The sequence below is a fragment of the Microtus pennsylvanicus genome, chromosome 6 (assembly GCF_037038515.1).
Source record: "Microtus pennsylvanicus isolate mMicPen1 chromosome 6, mMicPen1.hap1, whole genome shotgun sequence".
Classification (NCBI taxonomy): domain Eukaryota; kingdom Metazoa; phylum Chordata; class Mammalia; order Rodentia; family Cricetidae; genus Microtus; species Microtus pennsylvanicus.
This window is the reverse complement of record NC_134584.1, coordinates 46056860-46079756: the sequence shown is the minus strand read 5'-3', so window position 1 is coordinate 46079756 and position 22897 is coordinate 46056860. Positions and strand designations below refer to the sequence as shown.

The window sequence follows — 22897 nt, the reverse complement described above, 5'->3', positions numbered from 1 at the left end:
GAAGTTGGAAGTGAGGCTCAGGTGCTCTGGGGGGAAACTGATATGAGGAAACAGAAAAGTCGCAAATGAAGCGAGGTGCGGGGGATAGAGTTTCACCCTGGCCAAGGGCTGAGAAGCTAGACAGCTATCCGTAGATGTATCTAGTAGACACCTGGAGGGGAAAGTGAGCAAGCCAGGATATGCTGATATGAGGCAGGATTGTATCACAGCCCCCTCCCTTCCGAACAAGGTCAGAGTGGAGAGCCACAGTGGCACAGCCCTGGGGGAGTAATTCTCGTTGAGAAGAATGGCAGCTTGTAACTTCCCTGGTGGAGTGAAAGCTTTTATTCTTTCTCAGTTGTTGGGAATGTGTCAGGTTTACGGAAGAGGAAGCCAGGGTTTCAGTCTTACAGAAACACAAGCTGATTTTGGAGTGGAGGTTTACAGTATACAGTGGAATTTAAGCATCTTATTTTTCTTCCGTGGAAACAGAAAGCAGCAGAAGAAGACAAGCTTTGAACATTTAATTTTAGCTAACAGAAAAATTTCAAACTAACTTCCTAGCCCATCTTAAAGTAATTATAAGCAAAACTTACTTTATTACCAGAAACACTATTTCAACAAAAATATAAGACAACTCCATCCTCCCATCTTCTTTCTCCAAGACTGCTGGACCTTAACAAGCAGGCCAAGAGCACTGAGCACAAGCTCTTTGCCCAGAACCCATGCACCAGTGAAACTTCTCAGCTGCATCATGAACCGCTTAGGCTTAGCGAGATTTCTGCATCACTCACAATCATCCCAGAGGTCTAAGAAGCTACGAACCTGTATCCCCAGTTCTCACCCCACTACCTCCTAATTAGAAGTCCCCTAGTACTGACAGCTACACAATAGTGTAGCTACACAGTATAATTGTTAAAGAATTACATAAAATAAACATTTCCTAAGTAGAAGAAATACACGAATATATTATAGTGTCATTTTTACTGTGATAACAGACAAATAGTCAATAAAGGCATTACTAGTTCACCTTGGGGACTGCAGTGACAAAGAAAAGAGGCAGCGAGGAGGCAGCTGTGGAGCGAACTCTTTTTTTTCTGATAATATTTTTATTACTTTATAAATAATACCAATCAAAATTTCCACTTCATCCCCTCCTCTCACTTCCCTCCCTGGAGCAAACTCTTTAAGCAGACAAGAAGAACAACAGAAGAAATGCAGCGAATATACCAGAAAAAAAAGAAAAGTGGGATTTGGGACACCATAAGAAAGGCACAGTTACATAGGGAAACTTGACATCTTGTCTTGTGACAGCATTAAAAAGCTCAGGTTGGCCTCAAACTTGAAATCCTCCTGCCTCTGCCTTTCTTGTGCTAGGACTATAGATATGCTATACTATGCCCGCAGAACTTGACATCTTTAGATAACATCAAACAAGGAAACCAGTAATTCCCAGATCTAGCCATTATGGTTTTGTCTGTTCACAAATAAACACCCAGAATCATGGCGCATAGCATCCTATACTTCTCATTCCGATGAGGTACAAATTTGAATCACCAACAATGTAACACTAACCACTGGCATCTACATAAGATAACTCCAACACCAAGGTGGCAGAGTAATTCTTGATGTTTGTAACAGAAAAGCCTTCATTTAAAAATGAATTTACCTTTGGAATCTATTATATAAACATTTCTTGAAGTGAATCAAAATAAAGGAAGAAAGGCAAAAGTAATATTCAGTCTCTCTGAGAATCTAGTGTGCTGGTTATAGGTAAGTAATACCCGATCTCATATTCTAAAATTGATATGATAAAAACAAGCAAAATATACGGACAATTTATCTTTTCCATATGCCAATTTTAATAAGGTTTTAATGTAAGCATATAAGAGAGTGTTAATGTATTAGTTTCCTCTGATACTGAAGCACACCTTCCTGCAAGGAATTATTTTCTTAAGCCAGAAGGTAAACAACTCAAAATAGCTTCAGGAAGTCCCTGAAACCAACCAGATTCACTAGGCCCCTACCACCCAAAGGAAAACAATAAAGACCACTGAGAATCACTCTCAGACGAGCCAAACTTCAATTAAGACTCTCAAACCAGGGGCTGGAGAGATGGCTCAGAGGTTAAGAGCATTGCCTGCTCTTCCAAACTTCCTGAGTTCAATTCCCAACAACCACATGTAATGAGGTCTGGTGCCCTCTTCTGGCCAGCAGGCATACACATACACAGAATATTGTATACATAATAAATAAATATTTTTTTAAAAAAAGACTCTCAAACCAGAATATCTGGAACAAGTAAAAAAATAACCAAACTCCCCTTCTCCCTTTTCTCTCCCCATCTCCCCTTACCCCCATCCTACCCCACCCCCAAGATCCCAATTTTCTCCCCGGCAATTTTGTCTACTTCCCGTAGCCAAGAGGATAACTGTATGTTTTTCCTTGGGTTCACCTTCTTACTTAGCTTCTTTAGGTTCACCAATTGTAGACTCCGTGACCCTTATTTATGGCTAGAAACCAATTATGAGTGAGTACATCCCATGTTCATCTCTTTGGGTCTGGGTTACCTCACTCAGGTTAGTGTTTTCTATTTCCATCCATTTGCATGCAAAATTCGAGAAGTCATTGTTTTTTACCGCAGCATAGTACTCTAATGTGTAGATATTCCACACTTTCTTTATCCATTCTTCCATTGAAGGGCATCTAGGTTGTTTCCAGGTTCTGGCTATTACAAATAATACTGCTATGAACATAGTTGAACAAATGCTCTTGTCATATGATAGGGCATCTCTTGGGTATATTCCCAGGAGTGGTATTGCTGGGTCCAGGGGTAGGTTGATCCCAAATTTCCTGAGAAACCGAAACACTGATTTCCAAAGTGGTTGCACATGATTGCATTCCCACCAGCAATGGATGAGGGTACCCCTTCCTCCACAGCCTCTCCAGCAAAGGCTATCATTGGAGTTTTTGATTTTAGCCATTCTGACAGGTGTAAGATGATATCTCAAAGTTGTTTTGATTTGCATTTCCCTGATCGCTAAGGGAACTTGGGGAAAAAGGATGATTGGGATAAAGGAAGGTTGGATAGGGGAGCATGGAAGCACAATTCTTAGTTAAGGGAGCCACCTTAGGGCTGGCAAGAGACTTGAACCTAGAGTGGCTCCCAGGAGCCCAAGGCAATGTCCCCAGTTAGTTCCTTGGGCAGCTGAGGATAGGGAACCTGAAATGACCCTATCCTAGAGCAATACTGATGAGTATCTTGCATATCACCATAGAACCTTCATCTGGTGATGGATGGAGATAGAGACAGAGACCCACACTGGAGCTCCCAAGGTCCCAATGAGGAGCAGAAGGAGGGAGAACATGAGCAAAGAAGTTGGGACCACGAGGGGTGTACCCACCCACTGAAACAGTGGGGCTGATCTATTGGGAGCTCACCAAGGCCAGCTGGACTATGATTGAAAAAGCATGGGATAAAACCGGACTCTCTGAACATGGCGAACAATGAGGGCTGCTGAGAAGCCAAGGACAATGGCACTGGGTTTTGATCCTACTTAATGTGCTGGCTTTGTGGGAGCCTAGCCAGTTTGGATGCTCACCTTCCTAGATATGGATGGAGGGGGGAGGACCTTGGACTTTCCACAGGGCAGGGAACCCTGACTGCTCTTTGGACTGGAGAGTGAGAGGGAGGGGGAGAGGAGTAGGGGGAGGGTGAGAAGGGTGGGAGGAGGGGGAGGGAAATGGGAGGCTGGGAGGAGGCGGAAACTTGTTTTTTTCCTTTTCTCAATAAAGAAAAAAAAAATACCCAAGTTGTTTGGAAGAGCTTTGGGTTAACTGAGCCACTTGGAAGGGACACTCTGTTGAGCTGCCTGCTGGCTGTGCATCATTCTCTGTTTCCAGCTTTGTGAGCTGTCATCCATGCTGAGATGGGTTTGGTCATGTAGCTGTCTGAGTTATTTCTGCTTCTGTTAAGTACCCCTTCACCCATAAGTAACCCCAATAAAACTCATTGGTTCACCAAGATGGACTTCCGTGGTATCTACACTTTGGTCGCTTGTGAGCTCCCTATCTGGGATGAGTAGATGTATGGAGTATCTCCCCAGGAAGTTCTGTTGCACAAGTGTCTGCTCAGTGCTCAGCATGACCCTTCCTGAGCCATGCTCATGAATGATGAAAGCACAGGATAAAGAAGACAAGCACAGCTATAGTGTACTTTTCCATGTGTCTTACATCATAACCAACACAGAAGAACTGGGTTATGAAGCTTAATAATTACTAAAGATGCTAGATCTAATTCTCAGGAATCTCACTTGCTTCCAAGAAAGGAACGCAAAGCACAACATTTGGAACCAAAAGCCTCTAAAGGTGATTTTCTTTGGGTGTAAATATCACAACCTGCTCCAAAAACATGCAAAATACTGTAATGTTCCAGATGATTTATGATGAAACTAAAACTGAAGAAAGCCACATACAGAGGTTAATTCCTGCTGTAGCATCTTACTAGGTATGTGACTTTGAACGATTACAATTATAATCCACAGGTATTGTTGTGAACTTTGTTTTACTTACAAATAAATCTAAGTATTTATAGAAGGTTCACAACAACATCTATCTCAAAAGGCTGTGACAGAAATTAGTTGAGAATTAATGACGCAAATACAATATATGGAAATAACATTAAAATATTAAGCAATTGAGTCACTGATTGTTATAATAATGATAATCATTGCCATATAGTAAAATAAAAGACAAATAGCAACTAAAATCTGAATCATAAAATTGAATCATTCAAAATACTTTAAACTGGTTTCAACTGACAAAAACAATCAAGAATAAATTAAATAAATATGAACAATGTTTCTGTGAGAGCAAACCAACTCAGAATCTGTATGGATGACTCTACGCAGCAATACGATACACGCTTACTGTGTAAGTGAAGTCAACTGTGCTGCTCCAGGCAGAGCAGGAGACACAGAAAGTGCAAAGCAAAGGGCAAGTGGGAGCCTACCTGACTGACTCGGTTCACTTCCTCCTCTTCCTCCTCAGCTTCTTCTCCAAAAGAAAGCAAACTAAAGTTTCTATCAAAACAGAAAGAAAAGAAAATTCAGGAGAAAAGTTAGATGAAATTCATAAATATCCCATTCTCAAGCAATAACACAGGTATCTAACAAAAACATTTTATTTGGACAGTTTCACTTGTCTTCAGCGGAAGTGTTCCAGCACCTACAATTGTAAGCAATTAGATCACTAACATTTCAACAAGTACCCTCAACTAATTACCACAGATTCCCTCCGGGTATTACCGTGATGCACTCAGTCATGTAGGTCAGAAATAAGCTTCTGATAATTATCAAAGCTAGAAGGAACCCGGAAAGCACTATAGGGGAGTAATTAATCTATTTTAATACCTGACAAATATAGCTTAATGTTTTGAAACTAAGAAACAAAAAAAGTTGATGGGTAGAAATTATCTCAGGTCTTTCAAATTAAACAACAAAATCTCAGGTAAAATGAACTGTAAGTTATTAAAGCACTCTCTTGAGTTTTGGAAAAAGTAAAACATTTGGTAGCAATGGAGTTTTTTTTTTACATCTACATGCAAGCAATGATGACACATCATCCCTTGCTCTGAATGAAACGGATGTTTTCATTCACTGTTCTGAATGAAGACAAGATAACAGAAAACACACAAAGAACTCAGACTTGTCATCAGTGAAATGGTAATACTGAAACACTGTATCCTAACACGGTGACAATGACCTTCCAGCAGCATAGAGTAAGAAGTCAATGATGGGCTCAAAGAAAATCAAATATACAACGCTATAAAAAGTGATTTTTCCATAAGACAAAATTTACTGTTGGTTAAAGTGCCTGGCTCATATTTGGCAAATTGCTAACATAGTTTAATGTATATGCTTTGTGGGAAGCCAGTATGTACGGGTTACCTATACTTTAGGGTGTCTGTCTACACAATTAACCTTCAAAACAACCACTCTATTTGCCATGAGATGACCAAAGTTCAGAGATTAATAAACTTTGCTTAAGAACCAGGTGTCGCAGGCCTATACAGAGAACTGTCTAAATATAATACTGAAAAATTTGATGCTACAATTTAGCAAAATGGTAAGTTGAAATCTAACTATATTATTTTTAATGAAACAGAAAAAAGTAATATAAACAATATTGGCATAAACTAACTTTTTTAAAAAATAAATTGTTATTTTTAAGAAAACAGAATAATAGAATGGTTTTGATCAAAAATATTTATAAAACAATTATTTTGAATACCAGTAATTACATAGCGTATGCAATCCTATAACACACACTAAAAATATTCATTTTAGTGTTCTTCCCTCCCCAAATTTTTTATACTAAAAATACATTAACTTACAAACTAGCAAATGTTTCTCAATAACTCAGCTATATAAATATAGTGAATACTAAATATTTATTAACACATGTTAAATGGCTACTGTGATAATAATTTCTAGTTTAAGTTAAATAATGTCATTGCATGTAAGAAATGTTCACTTTAAACACACATTTCTCTCTCTCTCTGTCTCTTTCTCTCTCGCTCTTATAATTCTGTTAGCTCTGATTCACAATGACATTTCCTTTTTAAGTAAATAATGATTACAAAAACAATTAAGTAAAATAATGTCACTATTAAAGTTGAAGAAAAATCTTTCTAGTATGATTACTTTGTGCCTTTGGGTTTCAATTTCTTTATTTCTTCTTCTGGTTTCTCTTTTTTGGGCCTTTTAATTTCTCTTGGAATGATGTCATCAAAAGGATTAAACAAAACCTATGAAAAGAAGCATTTTGAAGATATTATTCCAGTTTTTAAATTTTACAACAAAATGAAAAACAATATTAAGTGTACTGACATTGCTGTCTAAATCTTCCCTACATAAATTTTATTAGTGCAGTGGTGCACAGGGTACACAGTGCACTTCCAGTCACATGGCCTCACTGATCACCCAAAACATTATGCTCTTTTCAAGTAAAAGATACTTTATCCTATAACTATTTTACAGAAAGAAAAGCATAAGGAACCAACTCAGACATTTGGACTCCATAGCAAATGCTCCTAAGGATTACCTCACTTCCTCAATAAAGAGCAACTTAATTCAACAAAAATCCACTTCTTTGAGCAAAGAACCCTAATTCCTTTAATTTTTCATTATGAGTTGAGCTTTTCATTCTTTATATTATCACCTAAAGTTTCATATCAGAAACACACACACACACAGACACACACACACACACACATATATATCAGAAATTGTTCTTAAATATAGTGTCTCACAGAAAGCTCTCATCTAATGGTTTAAATGTATCTCTTTAATGGCATCTAGCAGCCGTGTTCCTACCTCACAGCTTTTGATTCTATGTGGATTGCGGGGCCTTTCTTCATCATCGATGTCCACTTCTGTCAGGCGTAGCATGTTGTATACTGTGTCCCCTGTGACCTACCAAACAAAACATAGGGCCACAAACAGTTCTATTCAACTTTTTAATAAATAGAGGAATTCTGAAAATACTTTAAATAAATAGTAGCCTTCTGAAAAAGTGTTTTTAAATAATAAAAGAAAATATTTATATTTTTACTGTGTGTACAATTAACAATGTTCATTGGTAATTGTTAACAGATGGGCTCAGTCTCTTAATAAGCCCTTATATGTTTTCAGTGTATACTAATGTCAGTTACTAAAAATAAACACACAATGTCCACCTTCTGACTACATGACAGTTCAAATATTACAAACAAGCTTGAACTTAAAGTAGCTTAAGCACTAACAGTACGATAAACACTTTGCAGGTTATTGCCTAATTGAATCTACACAAATACCCTAAAATGAGAAGTAATTTTACCTTCCTTGACAGAGGCTCAAGGAAGGTACAGACCCGACAGTGGGAGCCTCTCTATTTAGACTGCCGTGCTGTATGCTCTCTCATGCTGGGTTATATAGCAACAATTGTAAAACACAGTACAAGATAGGAACTCAAGACTCATCTTGCTGATAAAAAAAAAGTTAGAGGTAGGAAAAGTCCATGATTGCCAGAAAAACCTGGATTAGGAATGCATCAAAAGAACATGGCAGAACATATTTCCTGACTCATGTCCTTAAGAAATAAGTACCAATGTTACATTTTATGGTTTAGATATGACTTGAATTTAAAGGTTCAGTTGTTCAACTGTACTGAATTATTACCCTCCTTATAGAGTCAAAACCCACTTTTGCCTAGGATGTAAGGAAGCATTCTTACTGAGCCAGCAGAGGGGGCTAAAAAGCTATTAATGCCTACTATGTCTAAGCATTAACTACAGGAACATTCAGATGAGAAGGGAAGAGGATGAGTGAGCAATGCCTTCAAGATCCCTCTTTATAGAGAACTGTTGAAAATCTATGGGAAGATTATCCTCTCATTTGTTGTTAAACATCAGGAGGATTAAATCGATACTGTTCAAAGTAAAATTCCCAGTAAAATTATAAATACTAATACAACTTCCACTTTAATTTTAAGGGAATCCATCATTGGTAGCTTTAACCTATAAAATAGTTTTGGGTAAGTGTCTCTTTAAAAGTAGAAACAACACTGGCTAAGTGGCCTTAAGTAGCTAATGTCCACTTTGAGAAAGAACACATGTAGGCCATGACAAATGACCGACATGAAGCACCCAAAGTTCAGGTAGCCCTTTACAGCTCATCACAATAGGAACATACACCATCATTTTTAAAAAACAGTAAGTAAATAACTATAACATGTTTGAAGGCACTCATTATAAAGTCAATTGTACGTATCACAGAAGTTTAAAGAATAACAAAGCCAAAACCAAACCATATATTTAACATATATAGACACTAACCTTTCCAAAGATAGTGTGCTTATTGTTAAGTTCATCTGCTCGACCCAGAGTAAAGAAAAACTGGCTGCCATTATCATGTGGACCAGCGTTTGCCATGGCAACCAGTCCTCTCCTATTAAAACGCAACCGCGAGTGAAATTCATCCTGCAAGAATGAGAGAGATTTAGTGACTCTATCAGTCATAAGACCCTTCATGTTCAATCAGCTATGCAGCAGACCAGGGAGGCTCAGACAATTTCTAATCAAAAATGCTGAAGCTTTATTTAACTGATTTTGAAGTACAATCAAATCCAAATTTACTATCTGTTCACTGCTCTTCAACCTGAACTCGGCAGCTTGTATCTTCTAAATATAGTCAGCCCCATAGCTGTTTATGGACATCTACATACACACGAAGGAGGGGAGTTCAAAGAAAGTCGGGGTCCAATTCTCATTTCCCTACTCAAGAAACCTTTCTCCGAAACACTATGAAGCCTCCAGCTATTATCCTTCCCATCTCACACCACAGGCTGCGAAGCTATGGCTTTCTTCTGCTCTGAGACTCAGACTCCACCAAGAGTGTATCAGTGTGATTCCACTGTGCTTTTAGAAGACCTAAGCCATTCTAAGTCAACTCTTCTCAGGGTGGCAGACTGCAACAGTGCAGGACCACCGTTTCTTGGAGGCTTTCCTTGCTCTGAGAGCTACTGAGAACTTCCCCCAAGACCTACACTGGGATCATCTATGACACCATTTCTATAATCAGGGCTTTTCAAGCATTAGAGGCTATTTTTCTTTAATACATTATTCTTAAGATCTAAACTCTAGTATATCCCACCAGGAACCAGAGAGCCAAACACCCTGACCTCCGACTGATCAGCTTTCATAAGGACTGTGGGGAAAAACACTCCTGCTGTTTAAATCCCCAGAATCTGTGGTATTTCTATACCATATATGTGTCCTGGACAGTTTCATGTCAATTTGACATAAACTAAAGTCATCTGAGAGGAGGAAACCTCAATTAAGAAATACCCCCATAAGATTAAGCTGTAAGGCATTTTCTTGGTTGGTGGTTGATGGTAGAAGCCGAGCCCACTGTGGGTGGTGCCATCCCTGGGCTGGTGATCCTGGGTGTGGTGGCACACACCTTTAATTCCAGCACTCGGCACTCTAGAAGGAAGAGGCAGGCGACCTCTATGAGTTCAAAGCCAGCCTGGTTCCAGGACAGCTAGGGCTGTTACACAGAGAAACTCTATCTCAGAAAACAAAAAGACAGACAGACAGACAGAAAGGAAGACAGATAGACAACTGAGCAAGCCATGAGGAGCAAGTCCGTAAGCAGCACCTCTCCATGGCCTCTGCATCACCCTGCCTCCAGGTTCCTGCCCCTGCGTGAGTTCCTCACCTCACTGCTTTTGATAATGGGCTATTATATGAAACTGAAAGGGAAATAAACCCTTTCCTCCCCGAGTTGTTTTTGGTCATGGTATTTTATCAGAGCAATAGTAACTTTAACTAAAACACTATGTTTAAAATGATCTATCTAGCTGAAAGAAGTTAACAAAGTTAATTGTTATTTTAAAATAACAAAGAAAAAACTCAGAAAGGAAATGCCAACAGAATTTAGGATAAGCAATAAGATTAACAGAACACAAGAATATTTCCTATAGGGGCTGGAGAGATGGCTCAGAGGTTAAGAGCACTTGCTGCTTTTCCAGAGGTCCTGAGTTCAATTCCCAGCAACCACATGGTGGCTCACAACCATCTGTACTGAGATCTGGCACCCTCCTCTGGTGTGCAGGCATACATCAAGGCAGAATATTGTATACATAATAAATAAATAAATCTTTAAAAAAAAGAATATTTCCTATAAAGTCAAGGTCCTAAAATTATGAGATATGATTAACAGTGACAGTTGAGATTATTTAAATACTATGATCTACTTTCCAGGGTGACTATCATCTGGAAAACAAAGCTTTAAAAAGAAGAAGAAGAAGTTCCGCTGTTTTTCTCAACAATCACAATCACGCTGTGATGAGGCACTGCGCTACATGCCAGCAACCCTAGCACTCAGGAGGCTCAGGCACAAAGTCAGGCACAAGTTAAAGGCCAGTCTGCACTACATATTGTAATTCTAGCCAAGACAACAGAGCAGGGCCCTCGATAGAAACTTTGAAACAATTAAAAATCACACTGACCTAGGAAAAGATGAAAGAAATCTCTAAAAACTCTTTCCCACTAGAATAAATATGAAGTTGTTTTTTCAAAAGTCTCCCGATTTTAAGAACCACTGGCAGTTACTCACCCAAAGAACCCAACATTGCTATAATTAGACTAATAACAAATACAATGTTTGCTATATTTGAGCCCATCATTGTTCCTAATTTCTTAAATAAACTAACTCTTTTCCTTCTTAAGTTTATGCTGGCAGTCAAGAAATCACAGGCCAGGACAAGAGGAGCGGCTCAGCAGGTAGTTAAGAGCACTTGTTGCTCTTACCGAGGACCTGGGTTCAGTTACCAGCACCCATATGGTGGTTCACAGTCATCCACAACTCCATCCCCAGGGATCCAATGCTCTCTTCTGACCCCTACTGTCAGAAAGCAGAGCATGGTGAACATATAACAGATAGACATAAAAACAAAAAATCTAATAAAAATTTAAAATAAGAAATTATGTACCCATTTTTTATTAAAATGTCTTTTTCCTTTTTAATATCTTTGGCTCTTCCTTCTGCTCACTTTCTGACTGTCCACCATGCATGGCTTTGTGCTATAGAGTTGCTTTCGTGGACAGAACTACATAATATACAGTAAGCTCCAGTGTGGGAGATTGGTCCCTCAAAAGCTTCATATTGAAGTCTTAATCCCTGCTGCAGCTAGATTTGTGGCTCTGACAAGGAAGTAAAGGTTTTAAATGTGAAAAAGTAAGATGACGTCATAAGGGTTGGGCTCTCATCCTAACCCAATAAGGCTTGTGTCCTTATAAAAAAAGATCAAGACACTGGACCTGGATTCTTCTTCCCCATACCTCTTCAAGGTAGGAAAAGGGACTGTCAGGCACTGTGACTTGAACTTCCTAGCCTCCACAACTGAAAGAAATTCTCATTTACCCCCACAGACTGTTGTAGTGGCCCAAGCAGACTACTGAAAATTCCACACAACATTTAAATCAAATTATTTTAATCTAAAATAGCACATGCAATGTTCTAAAAATTGGCTACTGAGATCAGACACAGCAAAACATCAGGAAACATGCCATATGAATTTCTTTCTGAACAGTACTTCTCTCTCTCCCTCCCTCCCTCCCTCCCTCCCTCTGCAATTTTTAGTTCTACCTTAATTTAATCTAGGTCAAAAATTTGCCATAAAATAAATCAGAAAAATGCTTGGTAGGTAATATTTGTTCTTATCGCTGAGTAACTCTAACGCCAATGATTTTGTATACTACATGAGATGTTTTCTTGAGGAACACTTCACTTTTGGAGAAGCATTCCAAGCTGACCTAGAATACAGTAAATTGATCTGACCTTAAATGGGGCTCCATAGATGGACTCTCCCCCGGTTCCGGTGCCTGTGGGATCTCCACCTTGGACTATGAAACCAGGTACAACTCTATGAAAAATGGTGTTGTCATAGTAGGCTGAAAAACAATTAACACATTAATTTTGAAAACTCGCATGACTTTGTTGTCATAGTTACTATACAAACAGAGCCACAGATTTAATTTCCAGAATGCTAAGTACACTTTTAGACCAAAGTCCTTCCTCACTACTTCTTATAAAACATTCAATCTTCAAATTTCTATATGTCTCTACAGAAACAATGGTGCTTTAGTTTTTGTTTTCTCTCTAGAATTTTCTCACAGTCTGGATTACTGTGAGAAACATAAGTTTAATACACATCAATGGCTCTCAACTGGGGAGAGAGGGAAGCAACAATTCTGTATCCCAGGAGACATTTATCAACATTTTAAAATATTTTGGGTTAGGGGGAGTACTACTGGAATACAAGACGGCAAGAATATGGATAAGCATCCTAAAACTCAAAGGCTTGTTTCCATCCCAAATGCCCACCGTGCTGAAGCTGAGAAGCCTTGGTAGAGAAGAATAGCTCATTTCTTGCCGCTTCCTCTTCTCCTAATAGAAAATTAACATACTAATACACAAAAGTATACAAACCTACAGACACTAGAGTTACTAATCGATCATAGTTCTAGAACTGTCCTCAAAAAAATTGTTCAATAAATGAAACAAATAGCATTACGTGTTTTAGTTCAATTGAATAGTCATTTATTTTGCTAACTGATTTTAGGAAAATCAATATAGAACTAATAGAATTTAAATACATTACTATATTATAAATATATTTATAGATATAAATATGCAGCAGAGATGAAATATGGTCTCCCGTAGACTTTATTCTCTGGAACTAGAATCATTAAAAAGGAAAAAAAGTTCACTTAGATAAGACAGAAGCCAGCACCCATTGAGTTACAAGGTATCCCCTATGAAAACTGAAAATTAGTTTCCTTTTGCTTTGTTTCTTGTCTTTCTTTGTAACAGCTTCATATCATGTTTTAGACTGGCAACTTTCAAAACTTATTTTTATTTAGATGTTTCTCCTAACTATACAGCAAAGACCTCAAAGTTCAAGGTTAAATCGTAATTACAGATCTTTGAGTTCTGCAGAATATGACCATCTTTCAACAGGAAAGCTTTTTTCATCGAGGGCCACATGGGAGTTCCCTCCCTGTCTCCCTGTCTCCCTCCCTCCCTCCTTCCCTGCCTCTCTGTCTCCCTCCCTCCTTCCCCCCCTTCCTCCCTCCCAGGCTTTCATTTATTTTCTTTGAATTCTGTGAACTACTCATTGCTATTGTTGTTTGAAAGGTGCATTACAAGACTCAAAAACATCCTAACTTCTTTGAATCATACATTCAAAGGATTAAATGAAGTTCTCTGCATTAGTTTACTCATTTAAGAAATGTGTGTGTGATTTGCCTGCATGTATGTCTACATACTACATTCATGCCTTGTGACCCTAAAGGCCAAAGAGGACACTGGATCTCCTGGAAGTGGAGTTATAGACAGTTGTGAGTTGCCATGTAGGTGCTTGGAATTGAACTCAGGGCTTCTGGAAGAGCAGCCAGTGCTTCTTGACTGCTGAGCCACCTCTCTTGCCAAGAGTATCTTTTTTAAAAATTAGTCTTCTCAGGTTTTTAGTTAACCTTCCCAACAATAATCCTATTAAATTCTTGCCTGTTTCATTAAGAAAACTCTTCTGGTTATTTCTATGATTTTTCCATCTTTTATTTATATCTCCTGGTCTTCTTATAAATAAATGGGAGAATAATTCTTTTTTGATGCAAGTGAGCTTTGGCAGCACCCGGCTGAACCTCATGTTTATTTCAATGTCGTATTCTATCCAGATACTTTCTGTTTCTTCATTCACCTGGTCCTGAGTTGCAATTTACCATTCATTCTTTCTAGTGTTTTTGTAATTTCACTCTCCTGTAAAATCTGAGCTTTTGACTTCTTTAAACTTATTACCAGAAGTCAGGCTTCTCTGTCTCTCTTGTTTCTTAGCTTTGTTGACAGTTATCCGAGGCCTTTCTAACTAAACTACCTGTCTGATTTGATTTCCTTCCTGCCTGCCATAGCAATTATTAATAATGATCTTTGCAGACATATTTCCTTTGTCTCATCTGTGGGACTGGATTCTTTTATTATTATTTCTTTAATATTCTCCCTGTGGTGTTATATTTATCTAATTTCTATTTGGAGAGCTTTGTCTATATTAGACAACAGGATACTGTGGATTCCTAAGTACCTTGTTTCTCTCCAAAAATATTTTTTCTGACACCATGAATAACACTGTGTCTAAAAACCAGGTATAACTGGAAAACACTGACTTGCCACCACTGGAGGTATTTTAAATCATATATAATGCATTCTAGAAGCCAACCAGAAACCGTAAAGAGTGCATGGGATGTATAGCTGCATACACAAATATCCATGAACAAAAATACTCAAGGGAATATAAAATTTTGCCAAGTTTCTTACAAAGAAAAATCATCATGTTATGACTTCAATTGATAACAAATCGGTGAAGGCCAGGTTGTAAGCTTTGTGGAAAAAAAAGACTGCGAACAAAATAATAAAACAGTTATACTTAAATGCAAACAGGGTGAGAAAGAAACCGAGAGAGGGAGAGAGAGAGAACTAGAAGAAAGCTAGTATAAGGATGTGCAGAGGAAATAGAGAATGTTCAGGAAATACAGAACGACTGGCTGAAGGCACATGATTAGTGGAACGGAAAATGATGGAAAGCTAGGAAGCCAAGTTCCTAAAATTTCAAATATCATGTGCACAGAGAAGACAAAGAAATGAGAGGGAGGACCAGAGAGGAGGCAATTCCAGTCATGGAGACGAAAGTGCAGGCCATCTGGGGAAGAAGTTGAAATTTGGTCTAGTGATAGCTAACAGAAGTTTCCAGTAGAGAAGGACCATTATACCATCAGATCAATTAGGCACAAGCAGGAAGAAATGGATGGAGTTCTGAACCTAACATTCATTTGTACAGAGATAAAACAAGAGTGGAAAAAATAGCACAGAATGAGAGGCAAGCTCACGGCATATTCATATTTAAAGAATGAAAGAAAAAGTAAGTGGCAATTAGCAGAGGAGATCAGTATCAGGCATGATTTATGTCTGTTAAAAGTATAACAATTTACAGTTTACCTGGAAGAAAGCTGAACTATCCCCGCAGTCTGTTTCCTTATACACTACTCAACATCATGTGGCCAACATCAGACCTCAATATGAAAAACACATTGTATTTTATTCTTTTCGCTTTTTAAAAAGAGCTCATCCATCCGGGGTTTTATTTACTTAGAGAGTCTCACTGTGCTGCCCAGGATAGTCTGAAGCTAGAAATGTTTCCGAATCAATCTCCCAAGCGCTGGGATTACATGAGCAGGCCAGAATGTCCAATCACTGCCATTATCTGTAAACTAAGGCAGGTTTCTCCTCAAAATGATAATGAAGGCAATACTGACCTTCCAAACAAAGCTGAACGAAATTTCTGCATGCCTTTGGAGCTTCTTTTGACCACAACTCTATGTCAATATCTCCAGCTGTAGTTTTCAATAAAACCTATAAAAAGAACGTGATATCATATGAAGTATTTATTTTGCTTGATAATTGGCTAGGCGACTTGCAACACTAACTAATGAGTTTTCAATTTTAGAAGAAATCTTACAAACTCTGCTTGGGTTTTGTTGTTATACTGAACAAACTTCAAACATTCATTACAGCCCAATCATCATTAGATGATTCAATACACCGTTTTCAAAAAAAATCTAAAGAAAAAAAAGCACTTATTTTTTCTAATCACAGAAGACAAGCTTCATTCATATAAAAACAAAGAGTGCAGATTTATAACTGTTTCTCATTGCTTTATTTCCAATAAAATTGGTTAGCAAATTATGAAATCAAGAAATTAATGAACCCATTGAATTATGACAGTCTTAAGACAATTTTACAATCAATCATTTGAAATTATTCTTGAACCCTACTTTTATATTAAAATCATGCCAGTTCTAGTTTGGAAATAAATATTCTGTCTATGCATGTGTGCAAGTGAACATACGTGTGTGTGCACAGAGAGGCCAGAGGTCAAGATTGAATGCCTTTCTCAACAGCTCTTTGTCTTAACTTTTTGATACAGCTCTTCTGCTGACCCTGGAGCTCGCCACTCAACGAGACTGGCTTGAGAGCAAGTTGAGAGATCACCTGTCTCTGCTACCTTCCTGATCCTGGTCCGAGGTTTCAGATACAGGCCACAATGCTCAACTTTTCTTAAGGATATTGGGAATTCAGGCACACTTCATGTTTACCCATCAAGTACTTTATCAACTGAGCTATTTCTCCAGTTCCTTGACGGTTTGTTGTTTGTTTGTTTTTTCAGCCAAAGTCTTAGAGCTTTGTAGTCCAGACTTGCCTCAAACTCACCTTGAACTCCTTGATCTTCCTGCCTCTATCTCCCAAAGTACTTGCACGGGGGGTATGTGTCACCAAGCGGTGCTGGAGATGCAAGTCAGTGCCTTGTGCATGCTTGGCAAGTATTCTACCAACTTAGCTAGAGTCCTAGCCCAAAGGAATATTCTTAATTAAAGTCTGATTGTGACTCGCTAAAACGGTTATGTCTTAAAAGTCAGCATCTCTATAACAGGTAGTATATATAATCATCTCCTTTTTTATTGGTTCATAGCAGCAGTTTCTCTTTGGTGGAACTAGTTGCTTTATAACAACCAAAATCTCTGCTAAGCCTGGAGGATGAAACAGCTTATTCAACAACTGGCTTAATAACTACAAATAACCAAAAGGAACGTTAGTACCTAAGTGACCAGCATGGCACAGCTGGAGTCTAATCTCTCCAGTATCAATTTTTCTTTCCCACCCCAACTGTAGAGGAAGTTATTCGTATCAATAACCTGTGGTCACCACAAAGAACGTTTCTTGCAAAGAAACACCGTAAGATAACTGGAACTAAACTGATCCTCACGAGGAGACTGTCCCCATGATATAAGTCACAGTCCCCGTTTCCTAAAGCTCCTTGGCCTTGTCGCAAGCACAGTTTTAGAAATGAGGGGAGTTTAAAAACCATCCAGGAGAGCCCTGGCTTTTAAGAATGCCCTAGGGGTTGTAAACTGAATAAGCAACAACAAAATGAGAAGGACATCTAACTGCCCTACCCCTCCCTCCCCCAACCTAGTACAATTTGTGACCACTTTGTTTCAAAAGCCTGGGAAATGCTATCATAAATTACAAACACTGATGAATGCATTGCATCGTTTGGGCAACACACAGCTCTTTTACAACTACCCTTCACGGCCTGTGAAAATGGGAAAAGTGAAAATATCTACACTATGGTAGATGTTTAATGGGTTCCTTAACACATAAAGAAACAGATAGAAGCCAGGCATGGTAGCATGTGCCTTTAGCACTCAGGAGGCAGACGCAGGCAGATCTCTATGAGTTAGTTCTAGGCCAGCCTCTATATAGCAAGCCCTTGGTCAGTCCAGGCTACAAAATGAGATCCTGTCTCAATTTTTTTCCTTTATCACATTTTTTTATTCTCTCTCTCTCTCTCTCTCTCTCTCTCTCTCTCTCTCTCTGTGTGTGTGTGTGTGTGATACAAACTAAAGTTGGATTACTCCCTCTTTCTTAAAATGAACTTGAAATGACATTAAGCACTCTCTCCCAACTTTCCATTAGTCCTGATGAACATCATGTCCTGACCTACTTCATTACAACTTGTATCTCTGAAATGAAGCACTATTGTTAGGGGGAACCTAGACTTCTTTTCTTAGTCACCTTTTAAAGAATTCTGTGATGTTTCAAAGACCATATTTAAAAATAATTCTGATTTTATTTTGTAAAAAACAGCAAAAAATAATATTTATTGAGATAATCTACTTATCAATAATTTTACCCTGTTAAAGAGTTCACTAGCTTTTGGTACACTCAGAGTTTGGAAGCCATTGCCACTATTTCTAAAACATTTCATTACCCTAGAATGTGCTGAAACCTTGACCCATTTTCAGGCCCTCTCTATTTCCCCCACCCTCATCCTTTGGCAAACATTAATTTTTGTTCTGTCTGTATGGACATTGCCAAATGAACATTTCATATAAATGGAACCATACAAAATGGGCTTTGTTATGTCCAATTTCTCTCACCAATTACATTTCTTTGAAATTAAAGACGTCTGTCTTCCTGTTCTCTATATTTTGTTCTATAATGTTTTTAAAAGTTCAGTAAGAGAATAAACAATGGCTTTATAATCTTAGGGACAAATATTTCAAGACAGAACAAATATTTAATATCAAGTTCATTTGTAACAATAAGTTGAAACAGGTAATCCCAACAATCTTCATAAATTCTAATTATCTGACAGACTTCCTGTGTTTAAACGCTACCATTTTATTACAGTTTGCTTACATTTTTACATTGTACTTATTTTGGATTTTTTGTTTGTTTGTGTGTTTGTTTGTTTGATTTGTGTGTTTGTTTGTTTGTTTGTTTGATACAGGGTCTCACTGGGACTTTCTTTGTGGACCAGACAGTCTTGAACATACAGAGGTCCACCTGCTTCTACCTTCTGAGTGCTGATATTAAAAGGACGTACCACCACAAACCAGCAAGTTTTTACATTTTTTTGTTTGTTTTCAAGACAGGGATTCTTTGTGTAGTCCTTAACTTGCTTTGTAGACCAGGGTGGCCCTGCACTCAGAGATCAGCCTGCTTCTGCCTCCCAAGTGCTAGATTAAAGGTGTGCAACACACCATGTAGCGAGAATCTATGGGAGTCAGGGAGAGGTTTAAAAAATTTATTTAGATATATAATATGGGTGAGCACTCACTGATACAGAGCAGGTTAGACACCGCTGCAGTTGTTCTGCCCAAGGGGAAAAGCACCAATAGCAAGCCACATGCTTCAGTCTTACCATTCAAGTCAGCGTGAGAGCAAGAGAGATAGCAAACACCTCCCTCTTTCCTTTAATAAGAAATCACAATCACAGACAAGAGGCCACGACCTCCAGCCGGTACCCCAAATCTATTGGTGGACTGAATTCCCACAACACCAGGCTAAATTATTACATTATTATTATCTTTAAAATGAAGTTTTTAAGGCTAATTTAGTTAATCTAGGTACCATAAATCCATGTAACTAATCATTGAAAATTGCAACATACTATTAAAAAACTGACTGACAAGTACCTGGACTTTGTGTATGTGCATGTGTGTTTTTACTGTGGGTTCTGGGAATCAATCTATACACACACACATACATACATAAGTTATACACACACATATATAACTAAACAAAGAGAAGATAATACAAATTGATGCATATTTTCTCCTAGTACCCCAGGAATAGTGGTCCAGGCCCAAAATACACCTTCATTAGTTTAGTAACCACCTCTGAGAATAAAGTAACATACATTACCCTTCCCTCCACACACTGTGTCAAGCTGCTCAACTTCAAAGTTGAATCTTCAACCTACTAGCTTGGACTTTTGGGACATGATATTGACCAGTTTCCTTCTATCAAAACAGACATACTAGCCCCATAGATTTGTTGTGAGGATGAAATGAACTATTATACAGATAGCTATTATTATTATTATATTATTGTATATTATATTATATATTATTACATATTATTATATTTTTAATATGTTATTATTATACAGAACAGCTGCACACAAGTAATCAAAAAACACTAGCCATGACTATATTCTTTTTTTTCTGCTGAAAACTCATATTCATCATAATTTGTAGCTGTATTTTTATTCACACAATTATTTTATCAATACACAGTTGTTGTGGGACAATGGTCTTTTATTCTGTCACTTGTATTATTTTTAATAAAATGCTGATTGGCCAGTAGCCAGGCAGGAAGTATAGGTGGGGTGACAGTGACCAGGAAGGAAGTAGAGGCATGGCAATGAGAATTCTGGGAAGAGGAAAGACTCAGTCTGCAGTTGTCACCCAGACACAGAGGATGCAAGATGTGACTGCCTCACCAAAAAAGGTACCAAGGCACATGGCTAACACAGACAAGAATAATGAGTTAATGTAAGATGTAAGAATTAGTTAATAAGAAGCCTGAGCTACTAGGCCAACCAGTTTATGATTAATGTAGACCTCTGTGTGTTTATTTGGAACTAAACGCTGTGGGACCTGGTGGGACAAAAACATCAGTCAACACACAGTTCACTCAACTGACTCAACAATAAAATGATGGATATTCTTCCAGCCCATCTTTAAAACCTAACATAAAACCTTGCATGTGTTTTCCAGGGGGAAAAAAATGTTGGGTTGGGGAAATAGTTCAGTGGGCAAATTGCATACAAACCCAAGGACCTGAGTTCAAATGCCCAGACCTCACAGAAAAGCCAGCTGCTCTATGTCTTTAATCCCAATGCTCTTATAGTGAGCTGAAGAACAGAGACAAGAGAACCTCCATTGCTCACAGGCTGGCATATGCAGCATCAAACAACAAAGAAAAGAGATGCAGCCTCAAAGTAGGTGGAATATGAGGACCATCAGCTAGGATATACCTGAACCTTCACAAGTGTGATGTGGCATCTGCATGTGTGAAAGTCTGAACACACACATACATCGCACACATGCTTATACATACACAAGTTTTAAAAATATTTGTTAAATGAATGATCTCTTGTTTAGAAGTGCTTTTTCTCTAAGATCATGTCAAATCTTTCCCTAAAGTAAATAACCAGTTCCAGGACAGACAAGGACTTATATGATAACCTGTTATATTTCTTTTCTTAAAAAAGTCATTAGCGTATGAGAGTAGAACACCTAAATGTGCCTGAGACTCACAACAGTTTAACCTCACCCTCACCTGTGTGCAGTGCCTCTCAGAAGCTAAAGAACACAGCATCAGCTCATCTGCCAAGCCATCCTTTCTTTCACAGTATTTGAACTCCATCCCCTATGCGCCAAGCATTTTTCTAAATGCTCATACTCTGTCTCTATATTGTTTGTATTCTAAAACAAAAGGAAGATACTATTAAAAACTATACCCTGAGGGCCAGAAAGTGCTGAGACCGAGGGCATCACTGAGATTTGCTGTTTGACAGGCCTCTTTGTTAAGAGTGACATTTGAACAGGAAAAATAGCATATGTGTGCTGCAAATGTTCAGCAATGTGAAGGGTCTGCATAACAGAATGCTCAGTCTATTTGCTCTCTATCACTATTTATTAATTAAGATGGACACTATCAAGAAGTAAAGCTTGATCATAAAACCTATCAGGGAATCCTTTCCCATTCCAATGTGGCAATAGTCCACATTGTCCTGCTTCTTCTGATAATTATCTCAAAGATATCTCCTCCAAGATGTTTTTTCCTATCATTTCCAGTTTTTCACTCCATCAAACTGCCATGGCAATATAATCTTCTCTTCAAGAACCTCACCTACCAAAGCCAGGTGTGGTGATGCATGTCATGTAATCAGTCACTCAGGAGGCCGAGACAAGTTAGGAAATTAGCAGCCAGCATTGACTACTATGTGATGAGACCTTGTGAGGCAGATTTTCCTGGGCTAGCCAAATCCCAAACTAAGCTATTTGTTCTGTCAGGGTGACAACTAGATAACTGTGTGCCAACTTTTGTATCACCAGCTCCTAGTAGAACGTGTGGTGCTTGGCAGGCATTTAATAAGCGTGATCCCACAAGTTAAACAACAACAAAATTGAACAATCCTAGCATAAGTCTTTTATAAACAACAGACACTAGAAGGCGCCCACAGAGCTGGGTCAAGGAAGTTAATGGGCCAGAAGACTTGCGAATAGAGAAGCTGCTCAAGGATGCTTTCATGAGTATGCTGAGACGTGTCAACGTAAATAAACGTAGACGCAACACTGTCCAGAATCAATGTGGACGGATGTCTGTTGGTCTTCCCAACTCTATGATACCCGACACCCGCCCCTCCCTCCCCTCTCTAAATCAGGAAGCTCTCAATTGGGGTATCCAGGTATGGTGGAGAAGTTCTCACCTTCCCATTCGTGGGCGGCTCCTGGATGTAGATGTTACTCATCTTGGTCAGGGCTCAGGACTCTGCTCCTTAGTGGGGTCGCGAGCGGATGGCGGTATCCGCCTGTTAGAAGACAATTCTTTAACGTGAGTACTTGGGGGAAAACTTTACTCGGTCAGAGTCGGGCAAGACAGCCGTACCAAACACTAGCTAGTCCCCCAAACTAGCCCCTCATGGGCGCCGCCATGTTGCTCCCGGACTCGAACACCGCTAACTCCGGAGGGGGAAACTCCGTGTCCTTTGGGTAACTAGAAAAGATTATAAAACATCTGCAACTTTAATTTGTCACTTTATCGGTAATAATAGTTAAAGGACAAACCCTTAAATGCCACTACTGCGTCCACACCAAGTGTTCTCAACTAGCACTCACCTCCCGAAGTCGGCCGAAATGGTTCCGACCACGTGTTTTCCGCGGTAGGACTCCCCTGGAAATTGATTC

The 22897-nt window shown here is 38.7% G+C and overlaps 1 protein-coding gene across 2 annotated transcripts in view; it reads right to left on the bottom strand.

Moving 5' to 3' along the window:
• The window catches only part of Cwc27 (CWC27 spliceosome associated cyclophilin), a 171748-nt gene extending 149048 nt beyond the window's left edge, over positions 1–22700 (bottom strand). Inside the window, exons 1-7 of one of the 2 annotated variants that reach the window (XM_075976134.1) lie at positions 22420–22700; positions 15890–15986; positions 12363–12475; positions 8855–8998; positions 7356–7454; positions 6684–6787; positions 4991–5060 (exon numbers count right to left, since the gene is read on the bottom strand). In XM_075976134.1, the coding sequence (XP_075832249.1) occupies positions 4991–5060; positions 6684–6787; positions 7356–7454; positions 8855–8998; positions 12363–12475; positions 15890–15986; positions 22420–22461 (669 nt within the window). In that variant the 5' untranslated portion in view covers positions 22462–22700. The remainder of the gene's footprint in view (positions 1–4990; positions 5061–6683; positions 6788–7355; positions 7455–8854; positions 8999–12362; positions 12476–15889; positions 15987–22419) is intronic. The other variant, XM_075976133.1, reaches the window with a different exon arrangement.
• Positions 22701–22897: the final 197 nt, after the last annotated feature.